The sequence below is a fragment of the Apodemus sylvaticus genome, chromosome 19 (assembly GCF_947179515.1).
Source record: "Apodemus sylvaticus chromosome 19, mApoSyl1.1, whole genome shotgun sequence".
Lineage (NCBI taxonomy): Eukaryota > Metazoa > Chordata > Mammalia > Rodentia > Muridae > Apodemus > Apodemus sylvaticus.
The window spans coordinates 785,285-796,773 of record NC_067490.1 but is presented as its reverse complement, the minus strand read 5'-3'; the positions used below and the strand labels follow the sequence as shown (position 1 = coordinate 796,773).

General features: G+C 44.0%; 1 protein-coding gene across 1 annotated transcript; it reads right to left on the bottom strand.

The window, feature by feature from the left end:
• Window positions 1–733: 733 nt before the first annotated feature.
• Window positions 734–11,040, bottom strand: Mog (myelin oligodendrocyte glycoprotein). Its single transcript, XM_052164420.1, has 7 exons — window positions 10,956–11,040; window positions 8,227–8,574; window positions 5,428–5,541; window positions 3,107–3,127; window positions 2,790–2,810; window positions 1,067–1,183; window positions 734–825 (listed from the first exon to the last, which is right to left on the bottom strand). The coding sequence occupies exons 1-7, from the start codon at window positions 11,038–11,040 to the stop codon at window positions 734–736; spliced, it is 798 nt and encodes a 265-aa protein (XP_052020380.1).
• Window positions 11,041–11,489: the final 449 nt, after the last annotated feature.

Genomic DNA, 11,489 nt, shown 5'->3' with positions numbered 1-11,489 from the left:
GCATAGGTGTCTCCTGATAGACTGCCTGGCCTTAGCCATAGGGTGTTTTCTAGAGGCAGACTTAAGACAGTAAAAAAAAATGTGGAAATCAAAAATTAGAGGAAGGGGCTGAGGAAAGGACAGTTGAAGGAGGGAAGTCAAGTTCTACTTGGGATCCAGAGTGTTTCTGTAGATGTAGATTGGAATATGTCCATGGCGAAGAGGCCAACAAGAGACGACCTCAAGGAACTGCCAGGCTCTCTTTCAAGAAGACACATCACTCAAAAGGGGTTTCCTAAAAAAGACAAGTGACTTGAATAAATCTGCCAGTGGGTTCTTTTCATGAAGTCATTGAACCTAGGAGAAAGTTCACAGGGGTCATGTTATCTCTACCCCACCACCCACAACTTCCTGGTTGGTCTTGAAGGGAGGTGAGTGAGGTTCAGGATGACTATTATGGAGACTGTCAAAGGAGGCTGCAGAAGCAGGATTCTGGCTAAGAGGCACTAAAGGCTATTAAGCCAACAGGTAAGAGTGGCTCAGCAGCCTCTCTGGCACTGAAAACTTGACAGTTGCTTAATAGTTAATCCCCTTTTCCCTCACAGGAGGAGTCATTCCAGCCCTCCCTGGGATTATGGTCCCTCAATAACCATGTTCCCCCTGATGGATTTTTGTTCAGTTTAGAAGCAAGAAAACAGTTGGGTGCAGTGGTACATGCAGAAGAGAATTGTCATAGTTTCCAGACCAGTCTGGTTTACATAATGAGTTCTCGGGCTGCATAATGCGGTGTCTCAGGAATGGAGAAGGGTGTTAGGGAGAACTTACTTAGCTCCTCAAGAAACTGTCCTGTAAACAAAGAGAAATGAGTCTCAGTGGGAGTCCCCCTCCACCTTCCCCAGACAACCCTCCCTTTCCATTAAGGGACCTATGCATCTCATTAAGTGGTTCTCCATTTTCCTGAGGATTCTGATGGTGAGCATAAAGATTTCTACAGCCCCGGAGAACCTTGGTTCCACTCTTTTCCCATTCTGGTCTGCCTGAGTTCCCTCCTGCACAGTGGTCCCATTTGCTGTCCAGACAACCGAACCTGCCAGTCTTCGGTGCAGCCAGTTGTAGCAGATGATCAAGGCAACTAGGGGTCCAAGAACAGGCACAATAACAAAGAGTGCTATCTTCCAGCAAGGCACCCTCAGGAAGTGAGGATCTGAATGGTAAAGCAGAACAGAGTTTTTCCCTCTATGCCACACCCACTCTTCTTAACCTGAAGCTCCCAAATGACAAAGAACTAAGGGATAAGCTAGAGTCCATGAATTCTGATGAAGTGCATTGTGCCTTTATTTCCATTAGCTTCTAATTGAATTTAGCTTTTTCCAATGCTTTCACGCATTGCTCATATTCAGCCACACCCTAAGCCTCCCTCTCTCTCATCTCTAGCATTTTTTTTTTTTTTTTTTGAAGAGAGGTTCTTGCCCTGTATCTCTGCCTGGCCTTGAACTTGAGAAATCCTCCTGCCTTGGCCCTCCAGATGCTGGGATTACAAGTCATCAACCTTTCTTTTTCTAAGGTTTTCTTATACTAACAACTATACAAGTAGCAGTTCAGTAGAGGGTCATCTGTCTTACATATTGAGGGGACTCTGAGTTAAAGTCTAAAAAGAAAAAAAATAGCAAAAATGAAAAGTCAAAAACTGGTGTTAGCCCCTTCCTGGAGGCTGGGAAGGTAGCTCAGTTTGTAGAGCTATATTCTTGTAGCTTGCACAGAGCTGAGTTCCATCCCCAGTACAGCATGAACTAGGCTTGGTGGCTCACACCTATAATCCCAAAATATAGGAGGTATAGGCAGGAGGATCAAAATTCAAGGTAATCTTGGGCTACATAGCGAGTTTGAGTCCAGCCTGAAGTTTGTGAAACAGACATTTCTAAACAAAACAGAAATGGGATCAGCAAGATGGCTTAGTTGATAAAGGCACTTGCTGCTAAACCTGAAGATCTGAGTTTGATCCCCATCCCCACATGATGGAAGGAGAGAACCAACTTCTTCATATTTTCCTCTGATCTCTGTGTGAGTGCTTGCCCAAACTCTCCCACTCACATCCTCCACACACGTAATAAAATCCGTTCAAAGACTACATGTGTGATGTCCATACACTGGCCCAGTGTCAAGTGCTAGGCTGGAGCCTATTAAGTGTGCCAGGTACCAGGAGATCTGAACAGGGTTACATCTGGCTTCAGAAGGAAAGGCTATGTTTAGGAAGATTGATCAGAGCAGCGATTTCCTGTGCTCTGTTTAATGTTATTTTTTAGCTGTATGGAATCTATTCAACAAACATTTGAGTATTCTGATGCTGGTATTGTCCTTAGAAAATCTGCAATCTGAAGTGAAGAAAATACAAAGATAATTCTTGAGGAATTAATATTCTAGTTGGGGCATGCATGGTTGAATATGCGTTTACCAGCACTTGGGAGTTGAAGGCAGAAGGATCAGAAGCCCAAGGCCATCCTTCATGACATAGTGAGTTTGAAGGTCAGCATAGCCTATGAAACCCTGACTCAAAAAAAAAGTTAACTAGCGAGGCTTCACTTTCTCCTCAAAGAAGCCTGCCCTGATGAATCATGGCAGATGACATTTTAAAATGTAATTTTCTAGGTATGGTGGCACATGTCTTTAATCCCAACACCGGGGAAGCAAAGGCAGGTGGAACTCTGTGAGTTCAAGGCTAACCTGTCTATCATAGTGAATTCCAGGTTAGCCAGGGTTACACAGTGAAATCCCGCATTGACTTGGGAGGGTTGGGATATGCCTGAACTTACCAAAAGTCCGATGGAGATTCTCTGAAAAGAACAAAAAAGAATAGGCTCAGTAAGGAGCTGAAAGGGAGTCCCTTCCCTGAATCTATCTAAATCCCTCAAGGCTGGTTCTAGCCCTGATGCAAAGTAAACCATGCTTTAAGAACTCAGGTAAACAATTTCTAATTTTTAGCTGCCTATGGTTTTAAATATTGAAGTGCCCAATTGAAGGGAGCATGGAGCATTGGGGGTGAGACAGAAATGGTCTGAAGAGAGGGAGAGTTTGGTTAAGCTGAAAAGACCAGATAAGGAATTGGGGAGGGAGGGTCCCTGGAACTCACCGACTTCTGCACGAAGTTTTCCTAAAATAGAAAGAGGCAGGGTTTTTTTTAGTTCCTGATCTGACAGTACGAGGACCCTTCCACACCCAGCACCTTGGACCTTTGTGTGGGGAGTTTTTTGATGACCTGGAAGCATCTTAGGAGAGTAGGAAGAGCTCTATATTTAAAACCAAGAATTCAGCCTCTTTCTGTGGGTATTGTCTGAATTAAATAATGAAATAAAGGCCACAAGAGCCTGGAACTGATTGCAGTGTCTATCATCCCAGCAGTGACAGGGCTGATAGTCAGGGCTGATTATGCTGATACATCTGGCTTCTTTTCTTACAACTACTGCATATGTGTCCCTCCCAACACTGCTTGCTTGGCGGGAGAGCATGACCTCCCAGAAGAACAGGGCCCACTGTTCTTTGGTCAAAGGTATAACAAATAGCTGCAGTTAATAACTAGAACCTCCAAACCCTTTTGTACTTAAGAATGCAAAAGTATTGAGAACTGTCCCTTAGAAACCTGCAATGCTCAAATCACATGGTTGGTTTGCTTTTCTTATTTTTAACTCTATCTATGTCTCAGTGAGTGTGTATATGTGTGTGTGTGTATGTACACATGAGTATGTGTGTCCCTGGAATCCAGAAAAGGTTGTCAGATCTCCTAATGGTATGGTGGTTATGATTTATTTGCTTGACATAGGTGCTAGGGATAGAACTTGAGTCCTCTGTAGAAGTACAGGCTTTTAGCCTCTGCACTGTTTCTCCAGCCCTATATCATAAGGCTTTATCATCTCTTCCATTACTCCTTGCTCAGTTCACATGGCCAAGAAGATTGTCATTTTGTAAATATAAACCCATATCCCACCTGAAGGAGAAACTATACAATAGCAAGCAGCTACTTTATAATTGCATGTATGTTAGATACTTTCCTCTGTAAGACTTCCACAGTTCAAGAGAAAAATGCTTTCCCTACTTGGAGACTCGAAGAACCTAAGAATTTTTCTCATAGTTGGTATCTACAGTAGAGTTGGATTCTGGGCTACCTAGCTCTGTGTTCCTGCTCTGTTCAGCCATGATGAGGAAGAGCCTTTTCTTTACCATGGAGTAGGTAAACAGACATTCTGGGTGAAAACAAACAAACAAACAAACAAACTAAATCCTCACTGTGGGTCTGGGGATGTAGTACTGTGTGGAGAACTTGCCCATTGTGTATAAGGTGGGGCCATTGTTGATCTGATACTTGTGTCCTTTCCATGGCCCAAACCCTCCTTGCTGCCACATTCTCTTATCAGTAAAAGGAGGTAGATGCAAGAACTCATGCTTTGGTCTCAGAAGGACACCGCACAAGGAGACTCTGACTTGTAGACTCTGAACACAAAACTACTTCCTCTACAGATGAACTCCTGTCTACAGTTGAATGGAAAATACAGGTTTTTAATGCATTCCACATGGCAAAGACTTTCATTTCAGAATCTTTATTAAAATGTAAAGTAGTGGAACTGGAGACACGGCTCAGAGTTAAGAGTGTTTGCAACTCTTGCACAGGACCCAGGGTGCAGTTCTTAGTACCCACATAAAGCATCTTACAATTCCCAATTGTTCCAATTCCAGGGTCTCTGACACTCTTCTGGCCTTTTTTTTTTTTTTTCTTTTTGGTTTTTTGAGACTGGGTTTCTCTGTGTAGCCCTAGCTGTCCTGGAACTCACTCTGTAGACAAGGCTGGCCTCGAACTCAGAAATCTTCTGGCTTCTTACAGAACCTATAAGTACGTGTACACATATAGACAAACACACACACACAAATGAAAGTTTAAAAAATTAAGATTTATTTTTAATTGTGTGTGTGTGTGTGTGTGTGTGTGTGCTTGTAGGTATATACAGACATGACTGCAGGTGTCTGAGGAAGTCAGAGATGTTGGATCCCGTGGAGCTAGATGGTTGTTACATAATGGTTACAGATGGTTATAAGCTGTCTGATATGGGTTCTGGGTCCTCTAGAAGAGAAGCAATTGCTCTTAGCCATGCAACTATCTCTCCAGCCCTTAAGATTTATTTTTCAAAATGCCTAATATTTTAGACTTTACTGACGTTGAAGAGATGACTCACCCATTTTCACGAAGCTGCTAAGGACTATGAAGGGCAGAGCTCTACGCCTGTAAGTCACCAAACCAACTCTAGACTCAATTTCTTCCTCACCAACGAGGCTGACACTATTACTTCACAGGTAGATGCAAGGTAAATTGTTCGGTAGAACCTGTTATGACATTCTGAACTGAGAAGACTTAAGGATTAACTGTCCCTAAGAACCAGGGACAGACCCACCCGCTGCCCGTACCTCTCAGTCTGTGCTGCAGGAAGAGGAATACGAGGCCTACAGAGACCTGCAGGAGGAGCAGAGGCACAAGAGCAAGGACAGCCAGCACGCCGGGGCTGATCCAGTAGAAGGGGTCTGGAAGGCAGAAGGAACGTGTCACCCAGACTGCTTCCTCAAACCCCTGTGCAGAGCCTGTGCTGCAGTAGTTTGGGTTAAATAAGGAAACCAACATCAAGATTTAAAAGATACTGACACACCCGGGCATGGTGCTATACACCTGCAATCCTAGCATTCTGGCGTCTAAGGCAGGACACAGGCCAGCCTGCAAGACCTGTCTCAGTAAAAGAGGAGAGCAACATAGAATGGAAATGTTGGTACAGTGAGCCCGGTTCTAAAAGAGATAATATAGCCATTGTTTTTTGTTTGTTTTGTTTTAAACTGGGCAAGTCTGTTCTTGAACTCTTTGTCCTCCAGGCTCTACCTCCCAAATGCTGAGAATTCAGGCCTGGGCTACAAGTCCCCAAATTTTATTTAGTGTTTTGAAAGGAACTCCAACCACTCTCTGTTTCTGTCTCTCTCTGTGTCTCTGTCTGTCTCTGTCTCTCTGTCTCTCTGTTTCTCTCTCTTTCTGTCTCTCTGTCTCTGTATCTGTCTGTCTGTCTCTCTCTCTCAAGCTGATTAGAGGGATTTGGAATGTGGAAACCAACTCAAAGGAAAGTATTCTCCCCTGAGGCACAGTTTTTAATGCCTATTCTGCCCCACTCCCCCTCTGCCCCTCATCTTTCTTACTTGTAATTTGTTGGGCCTCAATGAGTATACTGGAGTTGGCAGATGAACTGGGAATTTGTTGATTGGGAAGAGAGAAAAATCTGTATGCTAAAGTTCTGACCCTCCAGGGCTTTGTGTGTGTGTGTGTGTGTGAGAGAGAGAGAGAGAGAGAGAGAGAGAGAGAGAGAGAGTAAAAATTCCCCAGGGAGAAAAAAAACCAGCTGTCTGAAGAACATTCTGTGGCACACAGCTATTTTCATGTCCCTGCAAGCTGTCTCTAGAAATAGCGCTTTGTTACTGGGCATACAATGCATCTTCTGGTCTCAGCCTGGCAACAGTCACCCCCACCTCAGATACAGCAATGATGGATTGTCTGGTGTTCACACTGCAGGTGCTGAGGAGAAAGGGAAAGGATCAGAGGCCCAGCACTCACAACACTTTTGTTCTTCAATTACATTGCAATTAACTTTCAACACTCCTTCTGTTTTCCTATCCATGCTTTAACTGCTCCAAGGCAGGACAAATAACAATGAGTAACTCCAAAATCAGCCACCATACAAAGCATACTGAAAATGAAGTTATAAAGACAAAGCAGTGTCATGGAAACTACTGGTCTCCTCCACCACTGTGTATGTGCTTAATTTTTATTTATGTGGCCAGGCGGTGGTGGGGCACTCCTTTAATCCCAGCACTTGGATATATATGTATGTATGTATATATCTGTGTGGGGGCATTGGCCTTTGGAGGCCAGAGAAGGCATCAGATCCCCCCTGAACTGGAGTTATGTGGGTGCTGGAATCAAACTCTGAACCTTTACATGAGCAGCAAAAGCTCTTAAGCCCTGAGCCATCTCTGCAGCCTCTTGGTTTTATTTTGTTTTGTTTGAGACAGTCTCTTATATTCGAGGATGAGTGTCTTACCTCTCATCCTCTTGACTTTAACTTCTAAGTGCTGCGATTTTTTTTTTTTTGATGTGGTTGTGTTGTTTTTTTGAGACAGGGCTTCTCTGTGCAGCCCTGGCTGTCCTGGAACTTACTCTGTAGACCAGGCTGGCCTTGAACCCAGAAATCTGCCTACCTCTGCCTCCTGAGTGCTGGGACCAAAGGCATGCACCAACACTGCCCGGCAGCTTCAGGTGCTAAGATCAGTTTATACAATGCTATTACTTCCATTCTAGGTAAGAACTCTACCAACTGAATTATAGCTGTCATATATTGCACACACACACACACACACACACACACACACAGGAATTGTATCCCTGCCACCATATAATCCACACATATATATGCATATATACATATTGAGTGTATACATTATATATATATATGTGTGTGTGTGTGTGTGTGTGTATACATGCACGTATACATACACATACACATATGTAACTACACACTCAAATACAGAGATATGTTTTTGTTCTCTATATTCTATGGCTAGCTTATGTTACTCAACAAGCTCTCACGGAAGCACCCAGGCTCTCTGGTGTGTTTCTAAAGCCATCATTTTAAGCTGAGCATGGTGACTCATGCTTTGAGTCTCCCAGCACTTCAGAGGCTGAGGTTGGAGGATTGCCCAGGTTTTATATATATATAAAGCTAGTTGTAGCGGCACATGCCTTTAATCCCAGTTCCCAGCTCTTAGGAGGCAGAGAAAGGAAGACCATTTTGAGTCTGAGGCTAACGGGGTCTGTATAAATGAGTTCCAGGCCAGCCAGGGCTACACGTTGAAAAGCCATCATTTAAAAACAAAAACAAGATAAAAACTGAAGTGCAAAAGCATTTGTCTAGCTTAGATACAATCTTCTATCTAACGTCACATTCTTAGCCATGAAAACTTACTTCTATTCCAGTTTCTTTCCTGACTCAAATGACAAAATAACCAACAGCTGCAGCATAGGAGTCCCTATTTACTGGTGTGTTTGTTCCTTTGGAATTGATCTCAGAAGTGACAAGTTTGGGTAGAAAGATCTAATCTCCGCTGGATGACTGAAGGATGAAGAGAGATCAGCTATCCCACAGGTCATACTGCCTATGACCCTGGAGGACTCACCTTCCACTTTCAACTCCACCGCTGCCTCTTCTTGGTAAGAGTGGTCTCTGAAGAAGCAGGTAAAGCCTCCTTCATCTGAGAACCTCACGTTATGGATCCTGAGGGTGACCTTTCCCTCACCAATAGACTCTTTCAGAAGCTCTGTGCGTCCCCGGTATTCAGGTGCTTGCTCTGCATCTTGGTCCTTGCCATTTCGGTAGAGATGAACCACTCTTGAGAAGGGAGAACGGTACCATCCCACCTCCATGCCCGTGGCGTTCTTCCCAGGAGATATGCGGCATGGCAGATCTGCTTCATCCCCAACTAAGGCCCGGATGGGATGCCCTGGTCCTATCACTCTGAACTGCCCTGTCCAAAACACCAAAGGTGGGAAAGACAAAAAAACAGAGTCAGATGTGACAAATCCATCCATCATAGGAAAGCTGCTTCAAAAAGAAAGAGGGGAAGGAAACATGAAAAAATTCATTTTTATTTTATTTATTTTTGAGATAGGGTCCCGCTATGTAGCTTTGGCTGTCCTAGAACTCACAGAAATCTGCCTGCCTTTGCCTCCCAAGTGCTAGGATCAAAACTACCTTCACACCCAGGGATTTGTTTTATTTTAAAGTGTGTGTGTGTGTGTGTGTGTGTGTGTAAATTGTGTACATCGGTACACACAAGTGCAAGTGTCTTCAGAGGCCAGAGGCATTTGTCCCCCCTGGATCTGTAGTTATAGGTTGTTGTGAGTCACCCTATGGATGTGGGTGCTGGTAACCAATCCAGTCTTTTGTAAGAACAGTATATACTCTTTACCACAGAATCATCTCTCTAGCCCCTATTTATTAAATTTGAGGCAGTATCTTGTTCTGTAGCTCAGACTGGCCTTGGACTCACAGCAGTCTTCCTGTCTCACCTTTTTAAGTGCTGTAACTGCGAGCATGTGCCACCATGCTTGGCTCAGGACAATCGATTTTTCTTGTAAAGGTTTTGCATCGTGTCAGCATGGGTGAATGTATGTCACCTTTGTATACCTAGTCTTGAAATACATAAGAGGCTATGAGGTCCCCTGGAGCTGGGGTTACAGGTAGCTGCTGGCTACCCCATAGATGACGGTGCTGGGAACCCTACATTGGATCCTCTGCAAGAGCAGCAAGCACACTTAACTGCTGAATCATCTCTTCAATGCGTCTCCTCGGTTTTTTTGTTTTTGTTTTTGTTTTTGTTTAAGACATGTTTATAGCTCAAGCCGGCCTTAATCTTCCATGTAGCTGAGAACGACTTGAATTTCTGGTCCTTCTGCTTCCATCCCACAAATGCTGCGATTATAAGGGCTCCCCACCATGCCAAGTTTGGGAATATTAAATGGAATTCATGAGCCTTAGTAGGGATCATTTTTATTTTTTACTTTAAACTGATATAAAGTAAGTAGTCTCTAGTAAAAGATAGGTTCTGAATGTCTAGGACAGAATACTCTATTATGAAATCATCTGGACAATGGCTTCCACTTTTCTACCAGCTATATTCATCTCTGACTCCTCAGCTCAGATGCTTGCCTCCTTCTTGTCACGTAGCCTACTACTTCTAAGTGCTGCCCAGTGCTCTAGGTTATTGGGAGCCACCCCATGGATGTGGGTACTGGTAACCCCAGTCTCTTGTAAGGGAAGTAATTCTCTTTACCAAAAAGCCATCTCTCTAACCCCTATTTATTAAGTCGCTTCTTTTGTACCTTCAGCCTCACGCCAGCTCTGGAACCTTCCCTGAACATCTCCCCAGCTACTAGCAAGCAAGCCAGGCTCTTCCTTGTACCGAGATGCCCACAGAGAGTGCCTGGGCTAGTAGGACTTCATCAATCACATGGCTCCCTGAAGTGGAATTCTGTCCGCTGTTTCTTTATTTCTTCTCTTAGCTGGAGAACAGACTCCTGTATAAAAATGTATCTCTTCCTTATTCTGCAAAGCAAGCTCTCAAACATAACACAATGCTATAACTCAACTTTGTATTTTATTTTATAGGTGTTGTTTCATTTTAGCATTCAGGCTTAGAGACAAGCACATTTGCCCACTGAACCATCTCACTGACCCTCATCAAACATTTATTGAGGTTTAATACAAACAGGCATTGTCTTAATATGCAAAATACAAAATACTCTCGCTTAACTCTGACAGTAACTCCAAAAAGTTAGTGTCTTCTTTTGAAAGACGAAACAAAAAAGAAACTAGAGCTACAGATACAGCTTAGTAACTCAGGCCCTGAGTTTGATTCCCAGCACCATATGAATGGGGAAAAGTTTGGATTTTACTCCCCAAGAAGTCAGGAACGAGCTGGGCAGTGGTGGCTCACGCCTTTAATCCCAGCACTTGGGAGGCAGAGGCAGGCGGATTTCTGAGTTCGAGGCCAGCCTCGTCTACAGAGTGAGTTTCAGGACAGCCAGGGCTACACAGAGAAACCCTGTCTCGAAAAACAACAACAACAACAACAAAAATGAAGAAGAAGAAGAAAGAAGAAGAAGAAGAAGAAGAAGGAAGAAGAAGAAGAAGAAGAAGAAGAAGAAGAAGAAAAGGAGAAGAAGAAAAGGAAGAAGAAAAGGAAGAAGAAAAGTCAGGAAGGTCTCTAAAGAGAGAGACCATATCAGCAGACCCAAGTATAGATAGGAAATTCATATAGCCATTTGAGGATGATTAAAAGAGGTTAGCCAAGGATACTCCCTTTCTGCTCTTAAGTCTCTGTAGGGCTGGAATGAGAATGCTTACCTGCGTAGCTGCATGACAACTGGAGGAGGAGAAGGAGCAGGGAGAGGAGGCAGCTGGGCAGGGAAAGGCTCCACAAACGGGCCATCTTTATGGTTACTGGGGACTGAGTCCCTAACAGCAGGGTCAGGCCAAGCTGAGGCCCTCCGGCTGCATGTCCCTTACTCCAAGAAGCCTGAAGGGAGAATCTGGGAGGGCACTACCGCCCAAGCCCAACCTCCATGTAAGCATTACCACAGCTGTGCCCTGAGGAATGGCCCCACGTCACCCTTGCCAGATATTTGTACAAAAGGACTACAGAGCCATTGATGACCAGGGTTTGCCTTCCGACCCAACCCCTCACAGCACTGGAGAAGTGGCTGCCTGGTACTGGGCATTTCTCTTTTCCCCTCCATGGATCCAGTCTTGGGAAGGGCGTGTAGTAGCTAGTCGGTGATAATCAGAGGAACTTGTTTGAAAATTCTAATTTTTGATTAATTTTTGATGCCACCAAAAACTTTCTAGGGGGAAAGGGATTAAAAAAAAATAAAAAGCAGC